Source organism: Garra rufa, chromosome 5, assembly GCF_049309525.1.
Source record: "Garra rufa chromosome 5, GarRuf1.0, whole genome shotgun sequence".
Classification (NCBI taxonomy): Eukaryota; Metazoa; Chordata; class Actinopteri; order Cypriniformes; family Cyprinidae; genus Garra; species Garra rufa.
Window position 1 is genome coordinate 14,515,025 of NC_133365.1, and position 27,817 is coordinate 14,542,841.

Sequence of the window (27,817 nt, forward strand, 5' to 3'; positions counted from 1 at the left end):
TCTGGGCCTGGTAATATGAAGCAAAGCTTTATTTAAAGAAAATATGCTCTTAGTGGACATACTTGTAGTCTCATTTGTGTAATACATAGGTTAAATTAACACTTTCCTTCCTACACAGCTCTCCTAGAAGGATAGGTCGTCAAACATTTGGACAGGTGAAACGTACATTTTAAATAATACTAAAATGTATTAAAATAGGCTATATCAAATATACAAACAAACATTCAAATATATTTACAAAATTACTGATGAAGCAGTATATATGGGCCATTCAACAGAAAAGTCTTTACAAAATGTATTTTTGCATAAATTTTGTATGCAAATTGTAAAATATCCAAGGCAAACATTTTTAGTAATTGTGAAGTTAATTCTCAAACTATTTTCAGAAAGTTTTGGAATATTTGTCCTCTCCCCAAAATAGTAATATATAATTTAATTTGAATGGTCATATTGACCTATTAGGATTTTTTTTTAGTAAATATATTTTTATTAAAAATTATTCAGAGGTAAATCAATAAGAATTACAATTTTAACAATATTTCAAGTGTGATTTGAGACTTGTATTTTGAATCTAATTTTTCTTTGTAAAAGCTTCGAACTTAATGAATCATTAGTTTGAATATACATTAAACAAAAAAGTATTGTACACACACACACACACACACACACACACACACACACACACACACACACACACACACACACACACACACACACACACAATGTTTTATCAACTAGGGTGTTATAATACTTTTTTGTTCAATGGATATTGAACAATGTGCTGATTAGCATATTTGAGCTAGGTTCAAAAGTATAACATTGTCACTCCCAGTCACGACCGAAACATCTTTCTTTTTAGTTTTTTTTTTCTTGCCAATTTCATAAAATGTCATTGTCACTACTGTAACAGTCATGACCGAAACATGTCATCATTTTGGGTTAAAATTTTGCTGTCCAAAAATAAATTATTTTTTAGATTATTATTTTTTTTAGATTTTTAACCCAAAATGATAACATGGTTTGGTCATGACTGTTACGGTAGTGACAATTTTATGAAATAACACCAAAAATAAATAAATAAAATGAAAGATGTCACTACCGAAATTTAACCAAATGTTTCAGTCGTGACTGGTAGTGACAATTTTTTATACTTTTGAACCTAGCTCAAAGATGCTAATCTGCACATGGTTAGCTAGCACACTTCTGAACAATTACACAGTACACATATAAAAACTAAATGTAATAACTATCCTATGACAGAGAGTGACATAAATATATCCTGATCATAAATATAGGGGTGTAATTAGTCTCAGCCAATAGACTAAAACATTTTACATGTAAAAAATTACATCTAGGTCGCCTTGTTTATAACCACTAAAACCGATGAAAATGTATTCTAAAATTTACTTTGGCTAAATTTCATATGCTACCTTCAGAAATTTTCGCACATTTTTTTTCTCTGCAGTGTTGATATGAAATAACTGCTGACTTGAATAACAGCTAATGAATGCAACGAGCTAATGAATGCAACGTAAATATAGTAAGTAGGTTAACACAGCTCCTACCTATCTTAAAAAACAGTATTTTATTGAGTTGCCTTGTTCCCTCTCCAATTAGGCTTTCCGCTACTGGGGAGCACTGCCCAGAACAACACATTTCATTTTAACACTGTGAAATTGAGCACTTGCATCAGTCAAAATTGAGAGCCAATTTTGCCTTTTAGTAGGGCTGGGAATCGATTCCAAAAATAATCGATTCCTCGATTCCGAGGCATTGAGAATCGAGAGTCGATTCCAACGTTTGGAATCGATCCTCTCAAGGGGAATCGACTCCTCATTCAGAGCCGTTTTCAGTTCAATAAAACTTAACTCTTAAACGGAAGGCTGCATTCCATGAAGGCTGCATATTACGGCTGCAAGTCATCAAACGTCGATTGACGAAAATAAACTTAATACAACGGCTCATTACTAAACTCGTCCGAGTTTAAGGATGCAGCCTTCCGTTTGAGAAGCACCCATTAATTTAACTCTTGCTCGCTAATAGTTATTATAGTCTGATTCATTTACACGAAAAGATTCGTTCGCGTAGATCATTTAAATGAACCAGTTCAAAAAACGATTCAGATGTTATTCTACGGGAGAACTGTCTCATGTTGTCCACAATTTTGAGCGCTGCACGACAGAATAGATCATGATGTGTCTTGATCTTATTTACATCTTAAATAAATGCTATTTTTAATCTTTCTATCAGCCAATGATAACTCTGAAAGAAAACGCAAAGAGCACGTATCAATGGCCGAGAGCGCATCTGATTGACAGCTACGCCACGAGCTCTTATATCAGTGTGGTTAAAGTTCTGTTGATTTGTTTCAGTGTATAGTTTGCTAATTTTGTCATTTTATACACGCAGGGTTATACGGTCATGAAAAACCTGGAAAAGTCATGGAATTTTGAAATGGCAATTTCCAGGCCTGGAAAAGTTTTGGAAAATTAAATTAACCCACAAAGTTTTGGAAAAGTCATGGAAATTTGTTTGACCATCTCTATATTAGAATATTGCTGATCATTTTGTTTAAATTCCAGTTAACGAGCGCACAATCGGTCACGTGATCGGTCGCGTGGGGTAACGGCGACTCGCAGTTTTGTATCAAATGTAAGGCCATAAAACGTTATAAATATTTAAAATAGTAAAAGAAAAGTCTTGATTATAATTTTAAGAAGTCTTACAGTTGGGGATGGAAAGACGATCGCGATAGGGTTGGATAAATCTTCAAAAAGGCAATGATGTCATTGAATAAATATGTGCACCGCACGTTTCAAACTCAAAACGCGGCACGGATGTCTATATATGAATGTATCTGAAGGGAACAGACTGTCCTCAGAAACGTGTTGCATGTTCATTTCTTGTCTGACAAAACAGCGTTAATGCTGATTTGTATACAGCCGTTACTAGGGAAACTAATATTTCAGCGCTCCTAAAGCGCCCCCTAGTGACAGAATTCATTTTTATTTCCAATAATTTTTTTTCCAGCTTTTTATGGTCAAATTATTGCAATTATCAATCCATGTTTTTATGCAGCAGACACATAGAGGTGTAAATGTGAAAAAAGTTAATGTGCCTTTTAAAAATCTAAACAATAAAGTAATATTAATATTAATATATATATGTATGTGTGTGTGTGTGTGTGTGTGTGTGTGTGTGTGTGTGTGTGTGTGTGTGTGTGTGTGTGTGTGTGTGTGTGTGTGTGTGACCCTGGACCACAAAACCAGTCATAAAGTTAAATTTTACAAAACTGAGATGTATACATCATATGAAAGCTCAATAAATAAGCTTTCTATTGATGTATGGTTTGTTAGGATAGGACAATATTTGGCCGAGATACATATTATTATTATTATTATTATTATTATTATTATTATAAATAAATATACATATAGGCCTATTTGAAAATCTGGAATCTGAGGATGCAAAAAAATCTAAATGCTAAGAAAATCACCTTTAAAGTTGTGCAAATTAAGCTCTTAACAATGCATATTACTAATCAAAAATTACATTTTGATATATTTACAGTAGGAATTTTACAAAAAATCTTCATGGAACATGAACTTTAGTTAATTTCCTAATGATTTTTGGCATAAAAGAAAAATCAATAATTTTGACCCATGCAATGTATTTTTGGCTATTGCTACAAATATACCCCAGCGACTTAAGACTGGTTTTGTGGTCCAGGGTCACACATATATATATATATATATATATATATATATATATATATATATATATAAATATCCAACATTTTTTTGGATGCTCCTAATTTTTTGAAGTTGGGAGCACCAGTGCTACCAAGTAAAAAAGTTAATTTCGAGCCCTGATACATATACATTTCATGAAACATTAAGTCATGAATATTTACTTAAAGTCATGGAAAAGTCATGGAAAAGTCATGGAATTTTACTGGTAAAAATGTGTATGAACCCTGTACACGTCATGTCTTGTTTTATTCATGCAACAAATGCATGTCCACTGCTGAGCTGTGGGTTATGACTAATTTCCTGGGCAATGCATACAAAATTACAATCTGAAATCAGTCAGAGCTACAGAAAATATAGCTATATATATAATTTTTGTTTTTGTTTTGTTTTTTTACAATTGAAGCTGAATATTATAAGAAGGTAACTTTATACGACCTTTACATCCTGCATTCATTGCAAAATTAGCTTCCTCCAATCTAAACAACAAGAATCGAAAAAGAATCGAAAACAACAGTGAGGAATCGATTCTTGGAATCGATTCCAATCGATTCCAGAATCAGGAATCGGAATCGGAATCGATTCCAAAATTTTCGGAATCGAACAGCCCTACCTTTTAGCCCATATTATGGCTGTTTTTTTTATGTAGTGCAACACTGACATCTGCAGGAGGTATGTTGCCTGCACCTAATTCATGACTTATAAAAATTCTACTGTAATGTGAAAAACCCATGTCACCTTTGACCTCTGTTTGGAAACATGTATGAAGTAGTAAAATATGATCTATGAAATATAATGCCACTCAAATACATTGTGTTGGGCCCAATCTTATGGATAAGCAGGATAAATGGCAATGGTAATAGCACACTTTATTTAAATACATTTTGATTCCCTGGTGAAAAAAACAGATAAAACCAGCCTAGGCTGGTTGGCTGGTTTTAGCTGGTCAACCAGCCTGGTTTTAGCTGGTCATAGCTGGTCGCCAGGCTGGTTTTAGAGGGGTTTTGGCCATTTTTCCAGCCTGGCCAGGCTGGGAGACCAGCTAAAACCAGCTACTTCCAGCTTAAACCAGCTTAAACCAGCTAATACCAGCCAACCAGCCTAGGCTGGTTTTAGCTGTTTTTTTCAGCAGGGTTATTTGCTTGGTTTTCTAACTGCTAGACTTGTTTATTATTGATTAAATTACCTTTTTGCATTTTAATTTATTATTTCAGAAGTGAAAATTACCTTTAAAGACTTAAAAAACAACAACTTTAAAATGCATGTCATTGCAACTTTTAATCAGGTCCCAAGGTGATTTTCATATGAAGTCAGTTCTTTACCACAACAGGTGTTTCTATTGTTTTATCTTTTGTTTAAAGAATACATTTAGGCTATTTATTTATAACTTTTGGTTTTATTGGGACTGTTTATTGACAAATATTGCCCTTCAAAAATGTAATAAAAAATATTTCACGTCAAATTCTTTACCATTTGTTTTTCCTGAAGTCAAGATTATTATCTAATAACAGAATCGCCCTGACTACATTAGTTTACAGAACAAAGCGAAAGTATGTTTTGGGGTGAGATCAGGTAGAAATACTGTACATCAACTTCACAGTCAGCGTCAGGATGGGCGTTACACGCCAGCAGGTGGAGCCGAGTCATTGAGTCAGTGTCAGCAGAGCTTCAGCCCGAGCTCACGGGGGCTATCATCAGGTTGACAGGCAAAGGAAGAGAGCCGCAGTAACCGAAAGCGCTTCAGAGCAAATGGGTACGGCGTTTTGCTGGGGACCAGTGCTATGACAAAAGAAGTACATTTCGTTTTACTCGCCTGAGAAAGAAGTCTGAAGTAAGCGTAAGAAAGTCCGAGCGCAGTTTATGCTGGAGGCTTAGAGTTTCAGAGGAAGCAGGATGTACCATGAAGACGGCGCAAACTCTCTCAGACCACGATATGGATGTAAGTAGAGTCACTTCACATCATGTCAGTTATGAAACTACTCTATAAATATGAAGTTAAATGAGTATTAATTGAATTTGAATGCACTGTAGTGTACTGTACTCTTGAATGCAAGAGTAGCTGTAACAGTTATCTGACATATCTATGATCAGTGCAGTAGTTAGTTTGAAAATATATAAAAGCTAATGTAGTAAGGTAGATTTTAAATAATATTTGACTTTAATAAAGCAAGTTAACTTTTATTAGGTTACCTGAACAAGCATTTAGAGTGCATAAAATGTACTTTAAGTTCATATTCCTGATTTACCAGCCTATCACTAGCTTTATTTAACACTATTATGAAAACTCCAGGGCAGTCATTTAAGGCAAATTAAACTAGAGAGTGAAAATTTACAGCAAGATTTATGATTGAACTGACCTACTGAACCAGTAAGAGATAAAGTAGAAACGTGTATAATAGATCTGATGATGAATATGTCTATCTATAGTTTAAACTAAGTTGCCAAATATATTTCTGTCAAACCCACTTCCCATTTTTAATCAAGAAGCTATGATAACGTGCGAATGATAACTTCTTTTGAGCTCTAGATATGCTCTATGAACTATTCTTTTTTGTGCAGTTGATCTTTCTGTGCCATTATGTTGCCTCGAAAAGGTGTTTGTGTATCCTTGGCATTAGATCTCATGCTGTGGCCTGAGCAAAGAGAAGCTCCATGAGAGTTTTCTCCAGTTAAACATTACCTCTGCCCTTTGTAAAAGCACCTGACAGTCTGTACAGTCCAGATATTTGAGGAATTCTGTTGAAGGAGTTTATCTGTGCAGGTTTCATTAAACGCACACATTGCACCATGTCTTACGGTTTATATCTAGAATGATGAAGAATGTTCAAGATGATAGCACACAATTGATTCTGGCGTAAACTAGTTGTTTGTGTATCAGAATCTTCTAGTTTAAGATGAGCTCCACCAGCTCATTGTATGGAGTTTACTTAACTCGTGTCAACACTGGCACAGAGATCACATTCCAGCTAAACTGCTGACAAGGCCGCTGGTTTTATGCTGATGATTTATATAGGGTGTTTATATGAGTCTTTTTTGTTATTGATTGCCTTTTGTAATCACAAAAGGCTGATTTTTGTATATGCAACACATTTTCATGCTTCACATATCGAATTTAACGCTAAAAGCTGTTGTTCAACTATGCCCTGTGTCTTAAGCTGCTTTCTTGAAGATACCCCACTAATTTTGCATGGGCCAAAGTCTGCATCACAATAGATCCTTAACCATCATATGATTAATCTTGAAAGTACGTGCACAGGAAATGACGTCATATTGTGCAATGAGGAGTGAAATGCCTCACGCTCATTTGTCATGCATCTCATTGTCATATGAGGTAGCTGTGGCCCTCATTGATATGAGAGATTGGATGGCCACAGTTTACTACAGATGTTCCCCTCACAACCACTATAAGTGTGGTGCGGTTGCTAATACAGTTTCTCTACCAGTCAAAAGTTTTTGAACAGTTAGATTTTTAATGTTTTTTTTTTTTTAAACATTTCTATTTCAATATATTTTAAAATGTAATTTATTCCTGTGATCAAAGCTAAATTTTCAGCATCATTACTCCAGTCTTCAGTGTCACGTGATCCTTCAGAAATCATTCTAATATGCTGATTTGCTGTTCAGGAAACATTTATTATTTTTATTATTATTATTATCAACATTTAAAACAGTTGAGTACATTTTTTCTGGATTCTTTGATGAATTATAAAGATGCAAAGGTCAGCATTTATCTAAAATATAATACTTTTATTTAGCAAGGATGCTTTAAATTGATCAAAAGTGGTGATGAAAACATTTATAATGTTACAAAAGATTTCTGTTTCAGATAAATGCTGTTTTTCTATTAATCAAAGAAACCTGAAAAAATTCTACTCTAAAATTCTGTTTTCAACATAATAATGATAATAATAATAATAAATGTTGATGAATTGAATGATTTCTGAAGGATCATGTGACTGGAGTAATAATGCTAAAATTCAGCTTTAGTGGTAGAAATGTTTCAAATGGTAAAAATATTTCAAATTCTACTGTTTTTGTTGTACTTTGGATCAAATAAATGCAGGTTTAGTGAGCAGAAGAGACTTATTTAAAAAACATGAAAAATCTTACTGTTCAAAAACTTTTGACTGGTAGTGTAACAATAAAAGTTTGGCGGTTTTGGAAAGACGTACAGTAAAAAAAGTTTTTTTTTTTTCTTTTAGTGTTGTGGCAAAACTGAATTTTCAGCAGCCATTACTCCAGTATACTCCAGAAGATGATTCTTCAAAAATCAAGAAACATTTCTAATTATTAATGTTGAAAATTGCTTGTGCTTGCTTTTCAGGATTTTTTGATGAATAGAAAGTTCGAAAGAACGGCATTCATTTGAAACTTTTTATTTACAACAGTGTAAAAGTTTTCACTGTCACTTTTGATGACTTTAATGCATCCTTGGTGAATAAAAGACCCCAAACTGTAATTGAACGGTAATGTGCATCTGTTACTAATGTTGCCACATCAGATCTTAGCCAACAGCAACTGAATCTGATGTTTCCTCAAGTGGCTGTTGCACTTCAGATCGCTGATGGCTTTTTCCTTGTTTAAAATATTTTAAATGCAGAGCCACTTTTATGAGAGCCCGCTTTTGTTGCCATGTTTTCAAAATATTAAGTTTATTGTCTGTGGGACAGACTGAGGTGATAAAGCTGACCTACGTAATGAAACCCCACAGAGGTTAACTGGCAAGCCTAGGCCTGTGCGTCAGGGTGAGAAATTTGCAGTGCTGTTTGCCATTATAGAGTTGAATCTCATTTACTCGAACAAAGGCCAGCATGGGATTGTGTGTCAGCAAGCTTAATTATTACTAGATGAGTGAGGATTGTGAAAACACTTGGTAGTTGGACACAGTCTTGTGCTTATCACATGTAAAAATGAGCTTTTCATTGCATGTCAGAGCATCACATGTTCTTTGTTATCAAGCTGCTGGCTTTTTTTTTTTTTGTGAGAATGGATGTGACCTACTTCACAAAGAGTCATAATAAGTGTCATATTTTACTATTTTATTGATGTTTCAACTAGGAGATACACTGTATATTTCAGTCAAGGGATGGGCGATTGTATCAACAAATAACTTATTAAACCAAGTGACATGAGTGCTGCTATATCTGCGAATGGCCTGTTTTCAAAATCAGTCATGAGCTCTGTGGTAAACACTGCAGATTGTAAAATTCTGTGCTGCTTTCAAAGATGGTGTTTTGATGTTGAGATGTGGTTGACAGTTGAGTTGATCTATGAGAGTGTCATGTTGACGTGGTAAGTCACGGCATATTGAAAGAGGGCACCACGTCATCTCACACAACAACAGTTTTGCACAGCTTCACTATTTTGCAGTTTTAGCAGGGTGATTTCAAAATAGAAAACACATTTGAAATCCAGTCCTGGTTTTACCCAGGACTAAATATGGTTGTGTTGATTGCATCATGTGATTGGTAAGTAAGAAAAGAAGAGATTAAATCACAAGATAAAGTATACTACATTCAGTAGAAACCTGAGTAGTTACAACACAGTATTAAGAATCAAGGGGATGTAAACTTTTGATCGGGGTCATTTTTATAAATTCAACTATTATTTTCTCTTGTGGACTATATGTAAACATCTTTTATCATTTTGCAGATTTCAAGGTGTATGTAAACTTTTGACTTCAACTGCATTGTGTTAAATTAATGCTCTTGCAACACTTTATGGTTTTCAGATGTTAGTAGTTCATAGTAATGTGATAAACGACACCTGCAGTTACTTGGATAGGATCCACACATCTACTAGAATCACTTTGGGGCCAGTTATTTTAAGGTCATTGGAGTGCAAAAATATATTAACAAAGTTAGTTCTACTTGTGAATTAAGTGTCTTAATACTGATTGAGAGAAAGTACAGTTAATGGCATGTTGTCAAGTTTTACTATGGCCCAGTTACATCAAATTAAGACTGATTAACCACTTCTTGTAACCAGCTTAAGTCATATGTAAGATGATGCCAGCTCTACTTAACCAGAAATAGAGCGATTGTGTTGAACTTGGCAGTGTTGTGAAGATGAATGTGGCAGAGAGATAAAGTAGTACGAATCACATAAAGATCAACCACAAACAATTTTGTAATGTAACAGTGTTGACAGCTGACAGACGCTAAGACGTAAAGGTGTTGCCCTCTGATGCTTTCACATACGGCTGACAGGGATGAAAGAGATGCTGATTATTTCTGCACACATGTACTGTATATTGAGTACATTAACTCAAGCATACACACACATTCAGTGTCTAGTTGATCTCATGTGTTTAAATATGGGGTGTTTCAGATTCACTTCATTTCTTTATTTCAAATGGCTTAAGCACTTTTTCCAGTTCATGCTGCTGAATTCCAGAAATCAACAGCAGTCTGAAACACAAAAAAGTCTAAATAAAATATAATTAGAAGAATGGAACTTGGCTACATGCTGTTATATTCATTCATTACCTTTTGTCATAGTTTGAAACCGGAGAGCCTAGCTGATTAACAGGAGAGGAAAAATGTCACGCTCAGCGTTCTGATGTGTTATTCCGCCAGTATGGAAAAATATAGTCTATTCTTGATATCGGGTGTTGCATTCTCCAACTGTTATTTTCCTTTGTTTATCCTACAGCCATTGTGGACGATGAGAGGCTGTCGGCGGAAGAAATGGATGAGAGGAGGAGGCAGAATATTGCTTATGAATACCTTTGTCACCTAGAGGAAGCCAAACGGTGAGTGGAAATACATATATTTCACCCAGATGCGGCATATGGACTATGCTTATGGTCCTTCTCCTGAAAAAGGTTAAAGACCCCTGTTTTTTTATCTTACAGACATGAACTTAAAGGGGTAGTTCACCCAAAAATGAAAATTTTGTCATTAATGCATCACCCTCATTCATCTTCTAAACACAAATTAGAATATTTTTGATGAAACCCAAGAACTTTTTAACCCTGTATAGACAGCAACACAACTGAAGTTTTCCAACAGCCCAGAAAGTTAATAAGGACATCATTAAAATAGTCCATGTGACATTAGTGGTTCAAACCCTAATGTTATGAAGCTGCTGGAATACTTTTTGTGGACAAAGAAAACAAATATAAGGACTTCATTAAAAAGTTTCTTCTGTTCGCATCGCCGTCGTCTGCCATTTCCAAGAGTACCACAAAGCATACGTAGCATTCCTCAGCATGTAAAAAAGGTGCAGCGCATTAGGGTTCTGTCAGCACCACACTTATGCATTGTAGTCTGATTAAATATTTTCGGTTGAGTCATTGATGTCACATGGACTATTTTATTGATGTCCTTACCTTTCTGGGACTTGAACGTGGTAGTCGTGTTGCTGTCTATGCAGGATAAAGCGTAAAGAAATTATGTTTTTTGAGGAAAACATTTCAGGATTTTTCTCAAGTGGGCTTCTATAGTGCTCTGAGTTTGAACTTCCAAAATGTAGTTTAAATGTGGCTTCAAACATTCCCAAATGCCATTGTAATTGATGCCCAGCCAAGGAAGAAGAGTCTTATCTAGCGAAACGATTGGTTATGTAGTTTTTGTCGAAAAACTCCCATCTTATTATCTCCCTCAACTTTCATTTCAAAATGATCCTAATCGGATGCAAAACTAACTTTTACATGTTGTTCGAACATTATTGTGTGTTGGCAGTTTGTGTACACAACCAGCCTACAATGATAAAAATCCACCCAGTGGTATTTTTTAATCTTTAAAAGTAATATCCCCTTTTTAAAATCAGGTCATTCTCAGCTTCTTGTTGGTGCGACGAAACAGTTGATTGACATGAGCGTCTTACCTTAGACCCGCCCTCACCGAGCTGAAACTGTTTGAAAACGATTGCCATTGTGTCGACTCAGGTGCAGAAGAAGACTCTAATTGAGCGATTGAGGTGTCCTGTTGTTTCATGTAATAATGAACATAGCAGTAGTCATTTACTCTTGACACTTACTCTTGAGGACAACGTTATTTTCATTTTTAAAAGGAAAGCGCTGATCCCGATCTACATATGCATCTATGTTTGTGTGAATCACTCGTGATGCAGCTTCACCCACAGCAGAAGTGAGTATAAGGGGTTTTATGCATCTTTGCAAATGGCCTTTCTTAATAATGTGCTTGTTGGTAAGTTTCGCCGATAAATGCGGCTAAATGCAGTAAACATGCTCGGGGTGAGCAAAGCTCATTTGCATTTAAAGGACCCATGCAATTAAATGAGCTGATATTTTGCAGAGCTGATTTTGTAACGTTGGAGGAAATGATGAGGAAAAACAGGATCTAAATGCAGTAGTTTATTGGGAATCCATGATGAAACAACAAAATCCAGAGAAACAGGAACAGGAACTCAGACACGGGAAAGAGACAACCATTACACATTTAACAATCGACAAACTACAGAGGAAACACAAGAGGTGCGTTCCGATCGACAGGGTCCCTACGCAGTGTTCACTGCTCCCTACTCCCTTAGCACGGTATATCCGTTGAAGTGGACTTCGCTGACAATAATCGCTCATTTGGAATGCCCTGGAACGTCATCAAAGCAAATCAACGGCAGGGTCACGCAGATTATGATTTAACATAAATTAATATTGTAATTTATTTTACTTTCAAATTTAAATACATATAAAATACATATAAACGTATGTATCTAAAAAAATATAGTCCAAATGTATATGTTTAGACCGTTAACAGATTAACAGCTTTTTGTGGTCTTATCTCACGCACTTTTTTTCCCCACACACAGCCTATATTTAACTATCCTGTGATAACATTAAATAAAACAAGACAGAGCTTCACCTCGCCAGTTTTACTTTCATTCATAAAATACAATATGCAAATGTAACATGAATCGCCATAACCATTCATAAACACTCTAATTTGTATAATAATAACAACATTTATTGCAACCGCTTCATTTCAGAGCCTTAAAAAAACTTAAACGGCTCTTCTCCATCATTACTTCGAACTGGTGACGCGGTGCGCAATGACAGTTGGGTAGTTTTCCCCGTCCACTTCCTGTGAAGTGAAGTACTGATGTTCCCTTATTCCCTATGCCGTTCGCAGTGCCCTTCGAACTGAACATGTTCGCTCCCTTCAGTTTGGAATCTCACTTAAGATGGCGGAATACCCTGTGAAGTCCACTTCGCAGTCCACTTACGGTCGAATGGAACGCACCTAAAGACTATTTATACACAGAGCATGGGCAATGAACTAATTGGTAACCATAGAAACTAACAAGGTGTGGGTGTGGTAAAATGAGTGTCCATGGTGACAAACAAGGGAGCAGAGTGGCAGGGAAGCAAACAACAATGAAAGACAAAGACTACAAACTAAAAGTCCTCAAACACAGGCACAGAAACACAGACCAGAATCGTGACAGATTTTGACAAAAGGGTGGTTTTTTACACTTCTATTGAGAATTTTTAACCAAAGTATATTAGAGACTTTTCCTTAGACCCTAAAGAATCATATGAACTTGTGGAAAATGGGCATCCGATGACCCTTTAAGAAAAACGGGTAAACAGCGATGTAGGATCATTTTGAAGTTGAGGGATGACAAAGGGGGTGAGTACATTATCTGTAAAATTTTGTTCTGGAAGAGAACTTCTCCTTTAATGACAGAATTTTTATTTTTGTAATTCTAAATGCTTTTACGGTCACTTTTGATCAATTTAATGTTTCCTTGCTGAATAAAAGTGACCGCCAGAGTTTGAATGGTATTGTATTTTGTGTGCATGGCAAGAACATTTCCAGTTGTGAGGGCTGGGTCTCGTTTTGCTGTTAAATCGCAGAGAGAAGTTAAATGCATCAGCAGTCATTTGTATCACTGGGAACTTGACCCACATCTGATGAAAGCATGAAAGAATGTGAGGGAGTATTGCAGTGTGCATTGTTCTGAGATGAGGACATTTTTTTCACTTCTCAATACAATAGTTCAAAATTCTGTGCAGTTCAGCTGATGACACATTCAAATTGTAAAATCAGAGCAAAGTGTCCAAGTTAATGAATTAATTAATCAGTTGTTAAAGATCCTGACCTTCCTGACAGCACTGTCGTGACTTTGTTGCAAAGCCTCTGTTCTGGGAAATCTGTCGTATTGCATCAGGATTATAAGGCTGGTCACTAATCTACTTGTTAGCAAGGGAGTAACATGTCATCCTTGTGTTCCACTCAGACGTCAGGAGTCACAGATAGAGGCCCACAGGACACACTAAGTATCTGATGCCTGCTGAGCAGGATTTTATTTTATAAAAGCTACAAGTCCAGTATAGAGCTAGATAGCAGAGTTACCAAAAAAAGTAAAACACAGTTACTGAGATATTACTAGCCTTAAAGCAGTTCACCCAAAAATGAAAGTTCTGTCATTAATTACTCACCCTCAACCTGTAAGACCTTTGTTCGTCTTCAGAACACAAATTAAGATATTTTTGATTAAATCCAAGAGCTTTCTGACCCTGCATAGAGAGCAATGCAAATAACATGTTCAAGGCGTGGAAAGGTAATAAGGACATTGTTGAAATAGTCCATGTGACATCAGTGGTTCAACTGTAATTTTATAAAGCTATAATAATACTTTTGTAATTATATTATTATGCATAATTTATGCAACTGTAAGTTGTTGCAGCTGACAAACATATGTTCTTACACAATTCCACTCCCCCATCCAGCACTGTCTGTGACTGGGAAACTTTGTACCCGCCGACTTAAGCAAACAGAGCGTGTTATTTTAGATAGGGGGACCTAGTTGTGAAACTTTTTCCATTTCTAATTTTGTCATTGTGTGATTCCCTAAACCTCATTAGTCACAAGAGTAATGTGTGAGCAACATGTCTGTCATACGGTCAAGGTTATTTTGGTTCAGATGTTAATTAGACTTTATAGTACCTTTATATGAGCTTATATTTCTCATTGCCTGAGTAGAGATAAGACTTTTTTAGAGTTTACTTTACATTTTTTCCATTCTCATCTTTCCAGGTAGTACTGTTGCTACTTGTCTGCTTTGTCTGCCAAGTACGGAAAATGGGAAATCATGTGTCTTTATATAAAGACAAGGAATATTAAGTGTTAACATAACATCATAATTCTATTCACTTGTCTACACTGAGTTGTTTTAATTCACTATGCAAATTCATTTTAGGGCAAGTCAGTCCTCTCTGGCCATTTTAATGCCTATGGGTAGCTATTTCTGTGTTGCTGATAGGCATGAAAAGATGTTTGATTTACTTGAATAGAGAATGGTGTATCTTTTTTCAGTTTTTCTCCCAATTGTGAGCATATATCTCACAATTCTGACTTTTTTTCTCGCAATTCTGACTTTTTTCCTTGCAGTTCTGATTATTTCTCACAATTGCAAGTTTATATCTCCCAATTAAGACTTTTTCCCCTCACAATTATGACTTTTTTTTCTTGCAATTATGACTTTTTTCTTACAATTGCAAGTTTATATCTCGCAATTCTGACTTTCTTCTCACAATTCAGACTATTTCTCAAACAATTACAAGTTTACATCTCCCGATTAAGACATTTTTTTCTCACAATTATGACTTTTTCTCACAATTGCAAGTTTATATCTTGCAATTCAAACTTTTTTCTCGCAATTCTGACAATTTTTCTCAATTGCAAGTTTATATCTGGCAATTATTACTTTTTTTGTCACAATTATGACTTTTTTCTGCAATTCTGACTATTTTTCTCACAATTGCAAGCTTATTCCTCGCAATTCTGACTTTCGTCACACAGTTCTGACTATTTTTCTCACAATTGTTTATAGCTTGCAATTCCTACTTTTTTCTTGCAATTCAGATTTTTTTTCTCGCAATTCTGACTTTTTTCTCGCAATTGCTAGTTTATCTCGCAAATCACACTTTTTTCTCGCATTTCGAACTATTTTTCTCACAAATAAAGTTTATATCTAACAATTCAGACTTTTTTTCTGGCAATTCTGTCTATTTTCTTTAGCAGTTGTGAGTTTAGACCTCCCAATTCAAACTTTTTTCTCGCAATTCTGACTATTCTGACTGTACTATCTTACAGTTAAGACTTTTTCCCCTGCAATTCTATTTTTCTCGCAATTGTGAGTTAATATTTCGCAATTATGGCTTACAAAGTCCAATTCTAATATGTTTTAAAAATTTCTACTTTATTTCTCAGAATTTTAAGTTTATATCACACAGTTCAGAGAAAAAAAAAATGTTAGAATTTTGAGTTTATATCTTACAAACTGTGAGAAAAATCTATAACTGTGAGAAAAAAAGTCAGAGTTGCAGGATATAAATGTCCATAGGTTGGTCTGTTTTCTCTCACTTATAACATTTCTGCTATACACCATATGATTCCAGCTGCCCTGTCAACCCCCTCAGTAGGCAGCACACAGACGCTGTTTACTGCAGGTAATGGTTTTCTATTCAGTGGCATGTCAGACACATACAGTCAGATAAATAGGTGAAGAGTCATAGAGTAGGATGTTGACCTCTGTGCCTCAGTCCTATTCATCTGACAGTAAATTGCCAGAACAAATAGATATTTTTGGTCCACTGCTTTGTTCCTTCCCCAGCTGAAGCAATAATATCCCACGGTGTGTTCCCCCAGTGCAGTTTTGCTGTTAGAACACTCACCTCAAGACCATTAATGCTGTTTTCTATATACACAGTACAACTGTTTAAGTAACTTAGTCAAAGCTGTTTATTATGAGTCATGGTCAGTCTGAAGCACAGCTTTGAATGTTTCTTTCAGTTTGAACCCCTGCAGTCTAACAATCGCAGGAAAGCGTCGCTTGAGGGCTGTAAACAGTCAGATCTCTCATAGACAGTGTAACAGACGACTGCATTGTTGGTAGAGAGCAGCGAGGACAGGGAGAGGTGTGCACATGCACAGCCGCCGGATACTACTCTTCTGATCGGGTCTGCCACATATCCTGATAAAGCAATGCTTATTTTCTCTGTAAAAGGTGCAATGCATTTTTTCACATTAAATGGATGGTTTACCCAGAAATGAAATCATTTACTCACCTTCATGTCATTCCAAACTTGTATGGATTTCCTTTGTCTGTTGAACACAAGAGAAGATATTTTGAGGAACATTAACCAAATGGCTTTGGTTCTCATTGTATGGTCAAAAAATATAATGTAAGTCAATGGGAACTGAAACTGTTTCTTAAAATATCATCTTTTGTGACTTACATTCACTCAGAGGAAATAAATACTACGAAACCCATAAGACCCTTTATTCATCTTCAGAACACAAATATTTTAATAAGATATTTTTTATTAAATCTGAGAGCTCTCTGACCCTGCATAGACAGCAACACAACTACCACATTCAAGGCCTAGAAATTTAGTTAAAATAGTCTATGTGACATCAGTGGTTCAACCTTAAATTTATGAAGCAAAGAAAACAAAACAAGTATCTTTTTATTTTCATACAGTAAATCTGCTGAGTCACCTCTTGATGAACTAAAGTAAAACCATTTGAGAACAACTTCACTGTAGTGTAGTAGATGTTTTAGTATTACCACAATGGCTGGAGGGGTTTGAAATGTTTAAAATGTACTTATATTTTTCCCTCTCAGCTGCCTTTTATGTAACAGCTCAATAATCAGTACATTAATCATGGGTGACAAATTCAGCTGCATGTAAGTCATTTCTGCAGTGGCAATGGTTAATAGTGGTAATAGTCAACTGCAAATTTGTTTTATTTTGCACGCTTTTTTTATCAGTGCTGTGAAACATAAACATACACTACTGCTCAAAAGTTTGGGATCGGTATGATTTTTTAATGTTTTTTAAACATCTTATGCTCATCAAGGCTGTATTTATTTGATCAAAAATGCAGAAATTATATAATAATATTAATAGTAATTAATAGTAGTAATAAAAGTCATATTGCAAAATGTTATTACAATATAAAATAATGTTTTTTTATTTTAAAACACTTTAAAATATAATTTATTCCTGTGGCGCAAAGTTGAATTTTCATCAGCTGTTACTCCAGTCAAAAACCATTCTAATATGCTGATTTATTATTAGAATTATTAATGTTGGAAACAGTTGTGCTGCCAAAAAATTTTTGGAACTTTTTTCAGAATTCTTTGATGAATAACAAACAGCATTTATTCAAAATATAAATGTAAATCTATGCTATCACTTTTTATTAATTTAACACATCCTTGGTGAATAAAAGTTTATTTCAAAAAAATAAAGAATAAAAATTTACTGACCCCAAACTTTTAAACAGTAGTGTATATTGTTAGAAAACCTTTCTATTTTAAATAAATGCTGTTCTTTTTAACCTTTTATTGATCAAAGAATCCTAAAAAAAGTATTACAGGTTGCAAAAAAATATTAAGCAGCACAACTGTTTCCAACATTAATAATACATACATTTTAAGGTATATTAATATAAAAAACATTGTTTTACATGGTAATAATATTTCACAATATTACTTTTTTCAGTATTTTTGATCAAATGAACACAGCCTTGATAAGCATAAGAAACATCTTTAAAAAACATTAAAAATCTTACCGATTTTTAAACTTTTGAGCAGTAGTGTAGTTATTTCACTTTTAATTTGTTATCTGCTTTGAAAGGCACATTTTATAATATATCTATACCTAATATGTGATGCTGGACTACAAAATAAGTAATCATAAGAGATGTATACATAATTTAAAAACTGAATAAACAAGCTTTCCATTGGTGTATGGTTTGTTTGGATAGGACAATATTTGGCCGACAACTGTTTGAAAATCTGGAATCTGAGTGTGCAAAAAAATCTAAATACTGAGAAAATCGCCTTTAAAGTTGTCCAAATGAAGTTCTGAGCAATGCATATTATTAATCAAAATGTAAGTTTTAATATATTCACAGTAGGAAATTTACAAAATATCCTTATGGAACATGATGATGATCTTTACTTAATATCCTAATGACTTTTGGCATAAAAGAAAAATCGATCATTTTGACCTCATACAATGTGTTTTTGGCCATTGCTACAAATATACCCTTGCTATTTAAAGGAACACTCCACTTTTTTTAGAAATAGGCTCATTCTCAATCTCCAACTCCCCCCGAGTTAATAAGTTGAGTTTTACCGTTTTGAAATCCATTCAGCCGTTCTCCTGTTCTGGCGATATCACTTTTAGCATAGCTTAGCATAGATCATTGAATCCTATTAGACCAATAGCATCACGTTCAAAAATGACCAACGAGTTTCGATATTTGTCCTATTTAAAACTTGACTCTTCTTTAGTTATATCGTGTACTAAGACCGGCGGAAATGCAAAGCTTCAATTTTCTAGGCTGATAAGATTAGGAACTACACTCCCATTCCGGCGTAATAGTCAAGGAAGTTTGCTGCCGTAATAAGGCTGAAGCAGGAGCAGTAATACCACGCAGCACATGTGCAAATGCTAAACTAGCTGGGAACTCATTTCTGATAATACTCCGCCTGCTTCGGCCATATAACGGCAGCAAACTTCCTTGACTATTACGCCGGAATGGAAGTGTAGTTCCTAATCTTATCAGCCTAGAAACTCGCAGCTTTGCATTTCCACTGGTCTTAGTACACGATATAACTACAGAAGAGTCAAGTTTTAAATACAACAAATATGGAAACTCGTTGGTCATTTTTGAACGCGATGCTATTGGTCTAATAGGATTCAATGATCTATGCTAAGCTATATGCTAAAAGTGATATCGCCAGAACAGGAGAACGGCTGAATGGATTTCAAAACGGTAAAAATCAACTTATTAACTTGGGGGGGAGTTGGAGAATGAGCCTATTTCCAAAAAAAGTGGAGTGTTCCTTTAAGACTGGTTTTGTGGTTCCAGGATCACAGTTTATTCTCCTGACGTGAAATGTTGATACTGAAACTGTATGACAAATTGTCGGTTATATATCAGTGAAACGATCTCATGTGCTGGCGTGATGTAATTCAGAGGCGCTTTAGCAGATGGGCTGTGTTGAAACAGAGCAGGTTTTGTGGGAGGCTGGGGAATTGCTGACACATGTCTGGGCAGAGTGTTTTCTTTGCCATTGTCATTTCATCTATGTTGTCTTTAATTAAATCAGCCTGAAGAGCTAGATGGACATGCAAGGAATGTCATCTTATGGCCCATTAGAGAGAAGCATCAGATATCAAAGAGAGTTTCTTTGATCAGAAATATCATGATGTAACCCATTATGGATCTAGTCTTGATTGTGCTGTGACCTCAGAATTGACCAACTCTAAACTCTGCTTTCATTTCCGTAGGAATGAAGTGACTTAACAAATGATTAACCAAGGGTTCGCAAACAGCAGCATAATACTGACATTTTAGCATTATATATAACTCTACATAGTTTAACTTTCTTTAGTATGTTAACGTAATGTTTCTACCTAACCAGATCTGTCAGTTCTAACACTGGTTATAGATCCTTTCACTTAAGAATAGATAACCTATGAATCATCAGATATTTGATCTTTTTGAATGCCATGTTTGTGAGCTGAAGGCAGGACACTTAGCTATCAGTTGGTTGGGCAGCTCTGAAGGGACCAATGCCAGTTTTGTTCACTGGCAGGAGAAAAGATATGCCAGTGTAGGTGCCGTGACAATATAGCTTTCTCTGAATATGTCAAAGGTCACTTGTGTCAGCTGGTCACTGACTAGCAACCGGTTTGGAATGTTGTTTGTTGTCCTGGATGATCCAGGTGAATTTCAATGATTCAGTGATCTGGAAAACTGAGTGGGGAAGTGACTGTATGCTTATTGGGACTGCAGGTTAATGAACTAGTCTATAATAGTGTAATAAAGTAACAGTCATAATTTTTAGCTATTATTGCTCTTTAAAACCTAATCAATTATTTTTAATTGTATTATTTATTGTACCTTCTTTTGGATGAAAAATGTTTAATTGCAAATGTAGAATGTATGTAGAATGTTCTGCTCGATTTTGGCAAAAATCATAATCACGATTATTTTGGTCCATGTTGTAGTCACGATTATTTAACACGATTATGACTGGGTCCAAAACGTTATATTAGTGATTAATTTAAAGATAGCAATACAACAGAGAAAAAAAGATACAAATAAAAAAACAGTGCTTAATACTTTTATTCAAGTCTAAAGTAGTCTAACAATACTACAGAAATTGAATGTAATTATTTGAATGTAAAATAAAACAGCGTCTTCACTGTAATAATTAAAAATGCTTTGTTACTTTTAAAAACTACAAAAGTTCTTCGTTCAAGAGCAGTGAGTGATTTTTCTCTTTGTATTTTTACGTTTTATTAATATTAAGCACAGAGACGGCAGAAGGAATATTATTTGTTGCCGCTTTAAAAGCCACACGGATCCAATATACTGTTATATTTCCTTCTCAACTGTTCATGATAATTTAAGACTTTAATTTAACTGACAAGGGTTTACATGAATAATCACCAAGTGCCTTATTTTGAAATATTTTTGTGTGTATTTGACTGTTTAGGCGCGCACCTTGAGCTAAAAGATAACTTGACATGTCTGTGTTCTGCTCCGTCTCTGATAACATACACAGAACAGCACAAATTTTCTTACGTGCTATTAAAAACACAACATCAAAGAAACATTAATAAATCAAGCATGTCCCGTTTTATGAAAGTCACATTACATGATTTTGCTGATTTGCATGTGAAATTAGGCTTTTATGGAGGAGCGAAAGGCTCCACTGGAAAGGAGGTGGAATGGGGCGCAATAATCGTTTCATCTCGAATACTGTATTTTCATGATCGTTTGAAGCCGAAATCTAAACTGAATTTTGATTAATTGACCTTATGCACGGACCGTTCTTTAGAACTTCCGCATAACGATAAGCCAGCTGGTAAACTTCCGCTGAAGCTCATTTTCTATGTGCTATATATAAGGTGGACACTATTGAGACTCATTTACTGCCTCGTTCTTATCAGAAACTGAGAAAATTTATAATTGCAACATTATAAACAATGTTAACGGCATGAACATTCAGATTCATATTATTTAACAACATATAATTTAAATGCGGAGCCTGGCAATCCCCTACTCTCTGTATCGGCATAGTTGTACATTTAAATGCTGACAGCTAAACACTATCATAACGTGTTTAAGCTAACGTTAACTAGCTAGCGATACTTCTCTTCAAGGACATCTTAATCGTATTGTTGATAATCACTAACTTGCCTTCATATAGTCATGAACACATTTTTAAAATCTTGCAATATTTTAAAGCCTTTTTTATTTTCTAACTCTACAGCTGTGAAATAAAATGTACTTCAGGGACTCACTTTTCATTCATAAAAACGGTATCGGAAAAAAAAACGACTTCACGGAAAACAACGTCTATTTATGGAATTACCCATTTAACCAATAGATGGCAGCAGAGGATTATTTATTGTGAAGCTGACTTTTAAAATCCCTATATATTTTTCAAGACGTCTTGCTTTTCGATTTATTATAAAATTACTAGTATAATAAATTGTAGTACTTTGTTTGGTCTGGTTATTACTGTCAATCATAGCAATGACTCGCGAATATTTAGCCGATTTACTCGCGTATTTTTTAAACTGGCATTTGTCATTCTTGAAACGGTATACATGGGCGTTTGGTCCTCTTAGACAAACAACACTTTTCTTCGATTGTGAATGGATTATGTAGAGAAAACGAACAAAGTGCGCTCATATCACGGCACAGTTCAGTTGACCGGAAATGACTTAGCTGGCTTGAGTAAACAAGGAAGTAATTCGTGCATATGGTCAATTGCACAGCCCTAGTATTTCTACAAAGACATGTATTGAATCAAAAATACAATAAAAACAACAACAATAAAAAAACATTTAAAAAAAAACAATTTTTTAATTGTCACAATAATTGACCAATTACTCAATTACCAAAATAATAGAGTTTAGAAACTCTTATATCTGAAATTCATATTAATACTAAAGTATTGTTGTAACGTATCTGGTCTTCCCTGTCATCATGAACTCTTGCACCACACTTCATGGACTACAATCCCCATAAGCCACTGCACTAATCACTGCACACATCTGTTCCTCATTTCCCACTGATCTGATTGCTGCAAACACCTGTTTCACATTTACTGACTGCATTTAAGCCACTCTCACACACAGCCACCTTGCGAAGTCTAATTGTTCCCATGGTCATAATTCTAAGCGTGTTTCTCTGGATTGGATTGCCTGTGTATATGACTCTGGACTGTGTACCCCGTTGATGATTCCTGCTTCCTGCCATTGCGACCATTGCTGGATTATTGAACTGTTTCCCGGATTACCTACGTTGTTCCTGTTTTCTGGTGATTATTCTGCCTGTTGACTATTCTAATAAAGCCTTGCAATTGGATCCGCACGTCTCTGACTCCTCCCTGTGACAGAAGACTTCGCCAAACCAGGATCCAGCGGCTTTGTTTCACCCCCAGCATCATCATGGACCCAGTCAACCAACTTCTGCTTCTCCGACAAGGAGATCGCCCCATCGAGGAATATGTTCTCCATTTCTGTGAGTTGTTGAAGAACACACCATTTTTTGATGAAGTTTACTTCAAGGACTTATTTCGGAGGGGACTTAATGAGCCAACTAAGTCAATGTTGCCAGGAGGGGAATTCAGATGTCCACTAAGGGACGTAATGGACTATGCACTGTTGTTATGTGGCTCTCCGCTTACTGTGGAGGTTCTAGAAGGGCCACAGTACAAGATGTCTGCTAGCTTCGAGCCACAGCACAAGAGGTCTGCTAGCCCAGAACCACAGCAGCCACACTTTACCACGGGGTGGAAAAGGATAATTTCTAGCGTGGAGGACCCACCGCTGCTGTCGGCTCGAGCAGCTGGTCTCCCAACCAGCCCTCCAGTGACTGCGCCGCCAGAGCGCCCTCCAGTGACTGCGCCGCCAGAGCGCCCTCCAGTGACTGCGCCGCCAGAGCGCCCTCCAGTGACTGCGCCGCCAGAGCGCCCTCCAGTGACTGCGCCGCCAGAGCGCCCTCCAGTGACTGCGCCGCCAGAGCGCCCTCCAGTGACTGCGCCGCCAGAGCGCCCTCCAGTGACTGCGCCGCCAGAGCGCCCTCCAGTGACCGCTCGCTCAGAGCCTGCTCTTCCAGAGTCTCCGCTGGAGACGCCCAGCCCTCCTGAATCTCCGCTGGGGTCGTCCAGTTCTCCAGAGCCCGCTCCTCAAGAGCGTCGTCCAGAGCCCGCTTCACAAGAGCGTCGTCCAGAGCCCGCTTCACAAGAGCTCCGCTCCACTCCGCTGGTTCAGCCCTGCCTTCCAGACACTCCGCTGATTCAGCCCTGCCTTCCAGAGACCCCGCTGGTTCCGCCCAGCCTTCCAGAGACTCCGCTGGTTCCGCCCAGCCTTCCAGAGACTCCGCTGGTTCCGCCCAGCCTTCCAGAGACTCCGCTGGTTCCGCCCAGCCTTCCAGACACTCCGCTGGTTCCGCCCAGCCTTCCAGACACTCCGCTGATTCAGCCCTGCCTTCCAGAGACTCCGCTGGTTCCGCCCAGCCTTCCAGAGACTCCGCTGGTTCAGCCCTGCCTTCCAGAGACTCCGCTGGTTCCGCCCAGCCTTCCAGAGACTCCGCTGGTTACATCCAGTCGTCCTGAGATTCCTGTCTGCCCGGTTCTGGTCACGGAGCTCAAGCATGGACTGTTCCCACCCACCCTCCCTGCTGCTCCAGTCCTGCCACCTCTGTCTCCTGACAGTCCCTCTACTCACCCCCATCCCACCTTCGTGGCAGAGGACTTGCCGTGGGACTGCCAGTCGCCATCGGTGTCCAGACTGAAGGACCCCTCACCATCACCTCCAGTCTCAGAGTCCTGGACTCCACCTCGGTCCTCCGACCCTGCGGTTCCACCCCGGCTCTGTGCTCCCTCGTCTCCGTTGTCGGCCGTCGGCCCAACAGCTCCTCCGGGCTCCATCGTCTCTCCGGCTCCGCCCCGGTCAGTCGTCACCCCACCTTCGCCTCTGGACTCCACTCCTCCGGCTGCGCCTCGTCACTCCGTCCTGCCGGCTCTGTGGACCTCCTCCCTCCCGTGGGCACAGCCTCGATCCTCTGTCACTCCGGCTCCGCTGCGTACCTCCGGACCTCCATCTCCGCCGGGGTCGCCAGAGCCTTGGGTTCCGCCTTGGCCCTCCGGATCCTCTGTGTCGCCCAGGACCATCGACTCTCCGGTTCCGCCTCGGGCTCCACCGGCTCTACCTCCGTCGGTCGGCCCCATGCAGGAGCCAACCCTTCCTCCTCCATGGCTTCTCCCTCCGTCGGCTCCGCCTCATTTCGTGGTTCCAGTACCACTACATGGACCTGGTCCTCCATCCCTCCCCCTGTTCCGCCTCCGCTCCACCACCCTCAAGATGGTTAAGGTGGTTAGAGCGTCTGGAAGCCGCTCCTTGCGGAGGGGCTATGTAACGTATCTGGTCTTCCCTGTCATCATGAACTCTTGCACCACACTTCATGGACTACAATCCCCATAAGCCACTGCACTAATCACTGCACACATCTGTTCCTCATTTCCCACTGATCTGATTGCTGCAAACACCTGTTTCACATTTACTGACTGCATTTAAGCCACTCTCACACACAGCCACCTTGCGAAGTCTAATTGTTCCCATGGTCATAATTCTAAGCGTGTTTCTCTGGATTGGATTGCCTGTGTATATGACTCTGGACTGTGTACCCCGTTGATGATTCCTGCTTCCTGCCATTGCGACCATTGCTGGATTATTGAACTGTTTCCCGGATTACCTACGTTGTTCCTGTTTTCTGGTGATTATTCTGCCTGTTGACTATTCTAATAAAGCCTTGCAATTGGATCCGCACGTCTCTGACTCCTCCCTGTGACAATTGTGGTGTGTCAGAAGGACAAGCTGTGATTATTTTTGAGGAGACTCTGTGAGATCTGAAGAACTAGTGAACCACAGTCTGGTATACATTTTTTATAAGCATCTGTTGATTGCAACATTTTTGCTTCTTTAACAAGTTTAAAAATAGCATTAACTCATGTTTTCTGATGCCAAGAAAGTGAATTTTTAATGCCTATTGGCATGATGGAGCTTTTGAACTTTTCCCTTCACTGTAAAAGTGTTTATTAATTGATTGTGTGCCTTTAGCTCTTCCTCTTTTGTAATTAATTTAAAGGTTTGACTTGTTAGTACACTTGTTTTCCTGAATAAATCTCTGTGTTGAAGTATATTCAATAAATAATGCACAAATGCATAAATAAATGCGTGTTAAAACATGTTGCTATCATTTGAAAGTGTCAATTTTATATTGTAGTGAAAAATCAGTCTATTGTGTATCAGTTTGCTTGTGTGAAGAGCTAAAACTTGAATATTTTGATTTCAGATGGATGGAGGCCTGTCTGGAGGAGCAGCTGCCTCCTACCACAGAACTGGAAAATGGCTTGAGGAATGGCGTCTACCTTGGCAAACTGGCTAAGTTCTTTGCTCCCCAGTTAGTGTCAGAGAAGAAGATTTATGACAGGGACCAATCTCGTTACAAGGTATTGATTTTCTGATGTTTTGCATATTTAGGGGTTTAAGCCTGTAGCACTGAAACCCTATTGTAATTGTTAGAATGGCCAAGATCAGCAATCTCGATGTAAAACTGATCAAAACTGGCCAAACCGTAAGTCGTAGAGACTTGAAACTTGGAGGGAAGGTAGTACTCACACCACTATCAACAGCACCAAGGCTCGCCCCAATCAGCCTGAAAAATTGCTCATAACTCCTAAATCATCAGTCGCAGGCTCAAGTGTCTTATGTCGTCGGAATCCTTGGCTCAGATTTAATTGTGAGCCTGGTATTATCTGGTATTTTGGATTTTTTGAAAAACCTACTAAAAACTAGTCCTAGGTTTTTCGCCAGATCAGCACCAAACCAGTGCAGAAAGATTCTGGTTTTCAAACCTGTCCTGGAGGCCCCTCTGCCCTGCATATTTCCCTTATTAGACACACCCAAATCAGGGCTGTATCCGAAATCGTCCCCTATACCCTCAAATAGGGCACTATTTGAGGGGACAGCCATTTTGAGTGGTGTTCGAAACCATAGTTTACGTTCCCGAGTGCACTCATTCAATCCCACAATGCACCACAAAAATGAGTGTACAACCGATGTATGCTCAACAACTAGAGATAACCCATAACGCACTGTGAGAGTCGCGCCGACTGAATTCCCGCGTCTCGCCAGACGATGGCGCCCGCAGCTGAATCATCCATCCGTTCATTTTACAACGTGCTCGTCCACGCCGTAATACAGCGCACAACACAGGTACAAATTCGTTGTAAATTGATTATTAAATTGTTTAACCAGGGTTTATATGTAAACTCCTTGACATAGTTTAAAGGTTGTATCAGCGATTTCTAGCCTAAAACATAAAGTGTCAATTTCAGCTGACCTTTCTTCACGATCCGCTCGCTGCCTGCCCCATAAATTGTCTGTGAAAAAAACGCGTCTCTCTGGTCAGCCTAGGGTCCGAGATATGCCAAACCAATCAGCGTCAGGGGTTTGGTGTTGTGGACTTTCCTACTGGTGCTGGGATGTGAGGGAGCGGAGCGAAAGTCCACAACACCAAACCCCTGACGCTGATTGGTTGGAACACTGTTTGTTTATGTGTGGAAAGGTTGGTAGTGCCGATTGTTTTTTTGGCATATCTCGGACCCTAGGCTGACCAGAGAGACGCGTTTTTTTCACAGACAATTTATGGGGCAGGCAGCGAGCGGATCGTGAAGAAAGGTCAGCTGAAATTGACACTTTATGTTTTAGGCTAGAAATCGCTGATACAACCTTTAAGATAAATCCTTTAGCCTTACTACTCGAACTGTCCGTTTTAAATGATTGTTAAACAGTAAGCAATACTATGCAAAAGCGGCAGTCCTTCTCGTGCACTTAGTGTCCCAATTCACTCACTCGTTTTCATTCACTCCTTCAAGTGAACTGAATGAGTGGACTAATGTAGGGAATAGTGAATAGGGTATAGGGGGCGATTTCGGATACAGCCCAGGTCTTGCAGTCTCTACTAATGATCTGGTGATTTGAATCAGGTGTG

The 27,817-nt window shown here is 37.8% G+C and overlaps 1 protein-coding gene across 1 annotated transcript in view; it reads left to right on the plus strand.

Annotated features, from left to right (window-relative positions):
• Positions 1 to 5,466: 5,466 nt before the first annotated feature.
• Positions 5,467 to 27,817, plus strand: part of iqgap2 (IQ motif containing GTPase activating protein 2) — a 71,887-nt gene continuing 49,536 nt past the window's right edge. Inside the window, exons 1-3 of the mRNA XM_073839782.1 lie at positions 5,467 to 5,688; positions 10,404 to 10,503; positions 26,117 to 26,273. Of these exons, the coding sequence (XP_073695883.1) occupies positions 5,643 to 5,688; positions 10,404 to 10,503; positions 26,117 to 26,273 (303 nt within the window). The 5' untranslated portion in view covers positions 5,467 to 5,642. The remainder of the gene's footprint in view (positions 5,689 to 10,403; positions 10,504 to 26,116; positions 26,274 to 27,817) is intronic.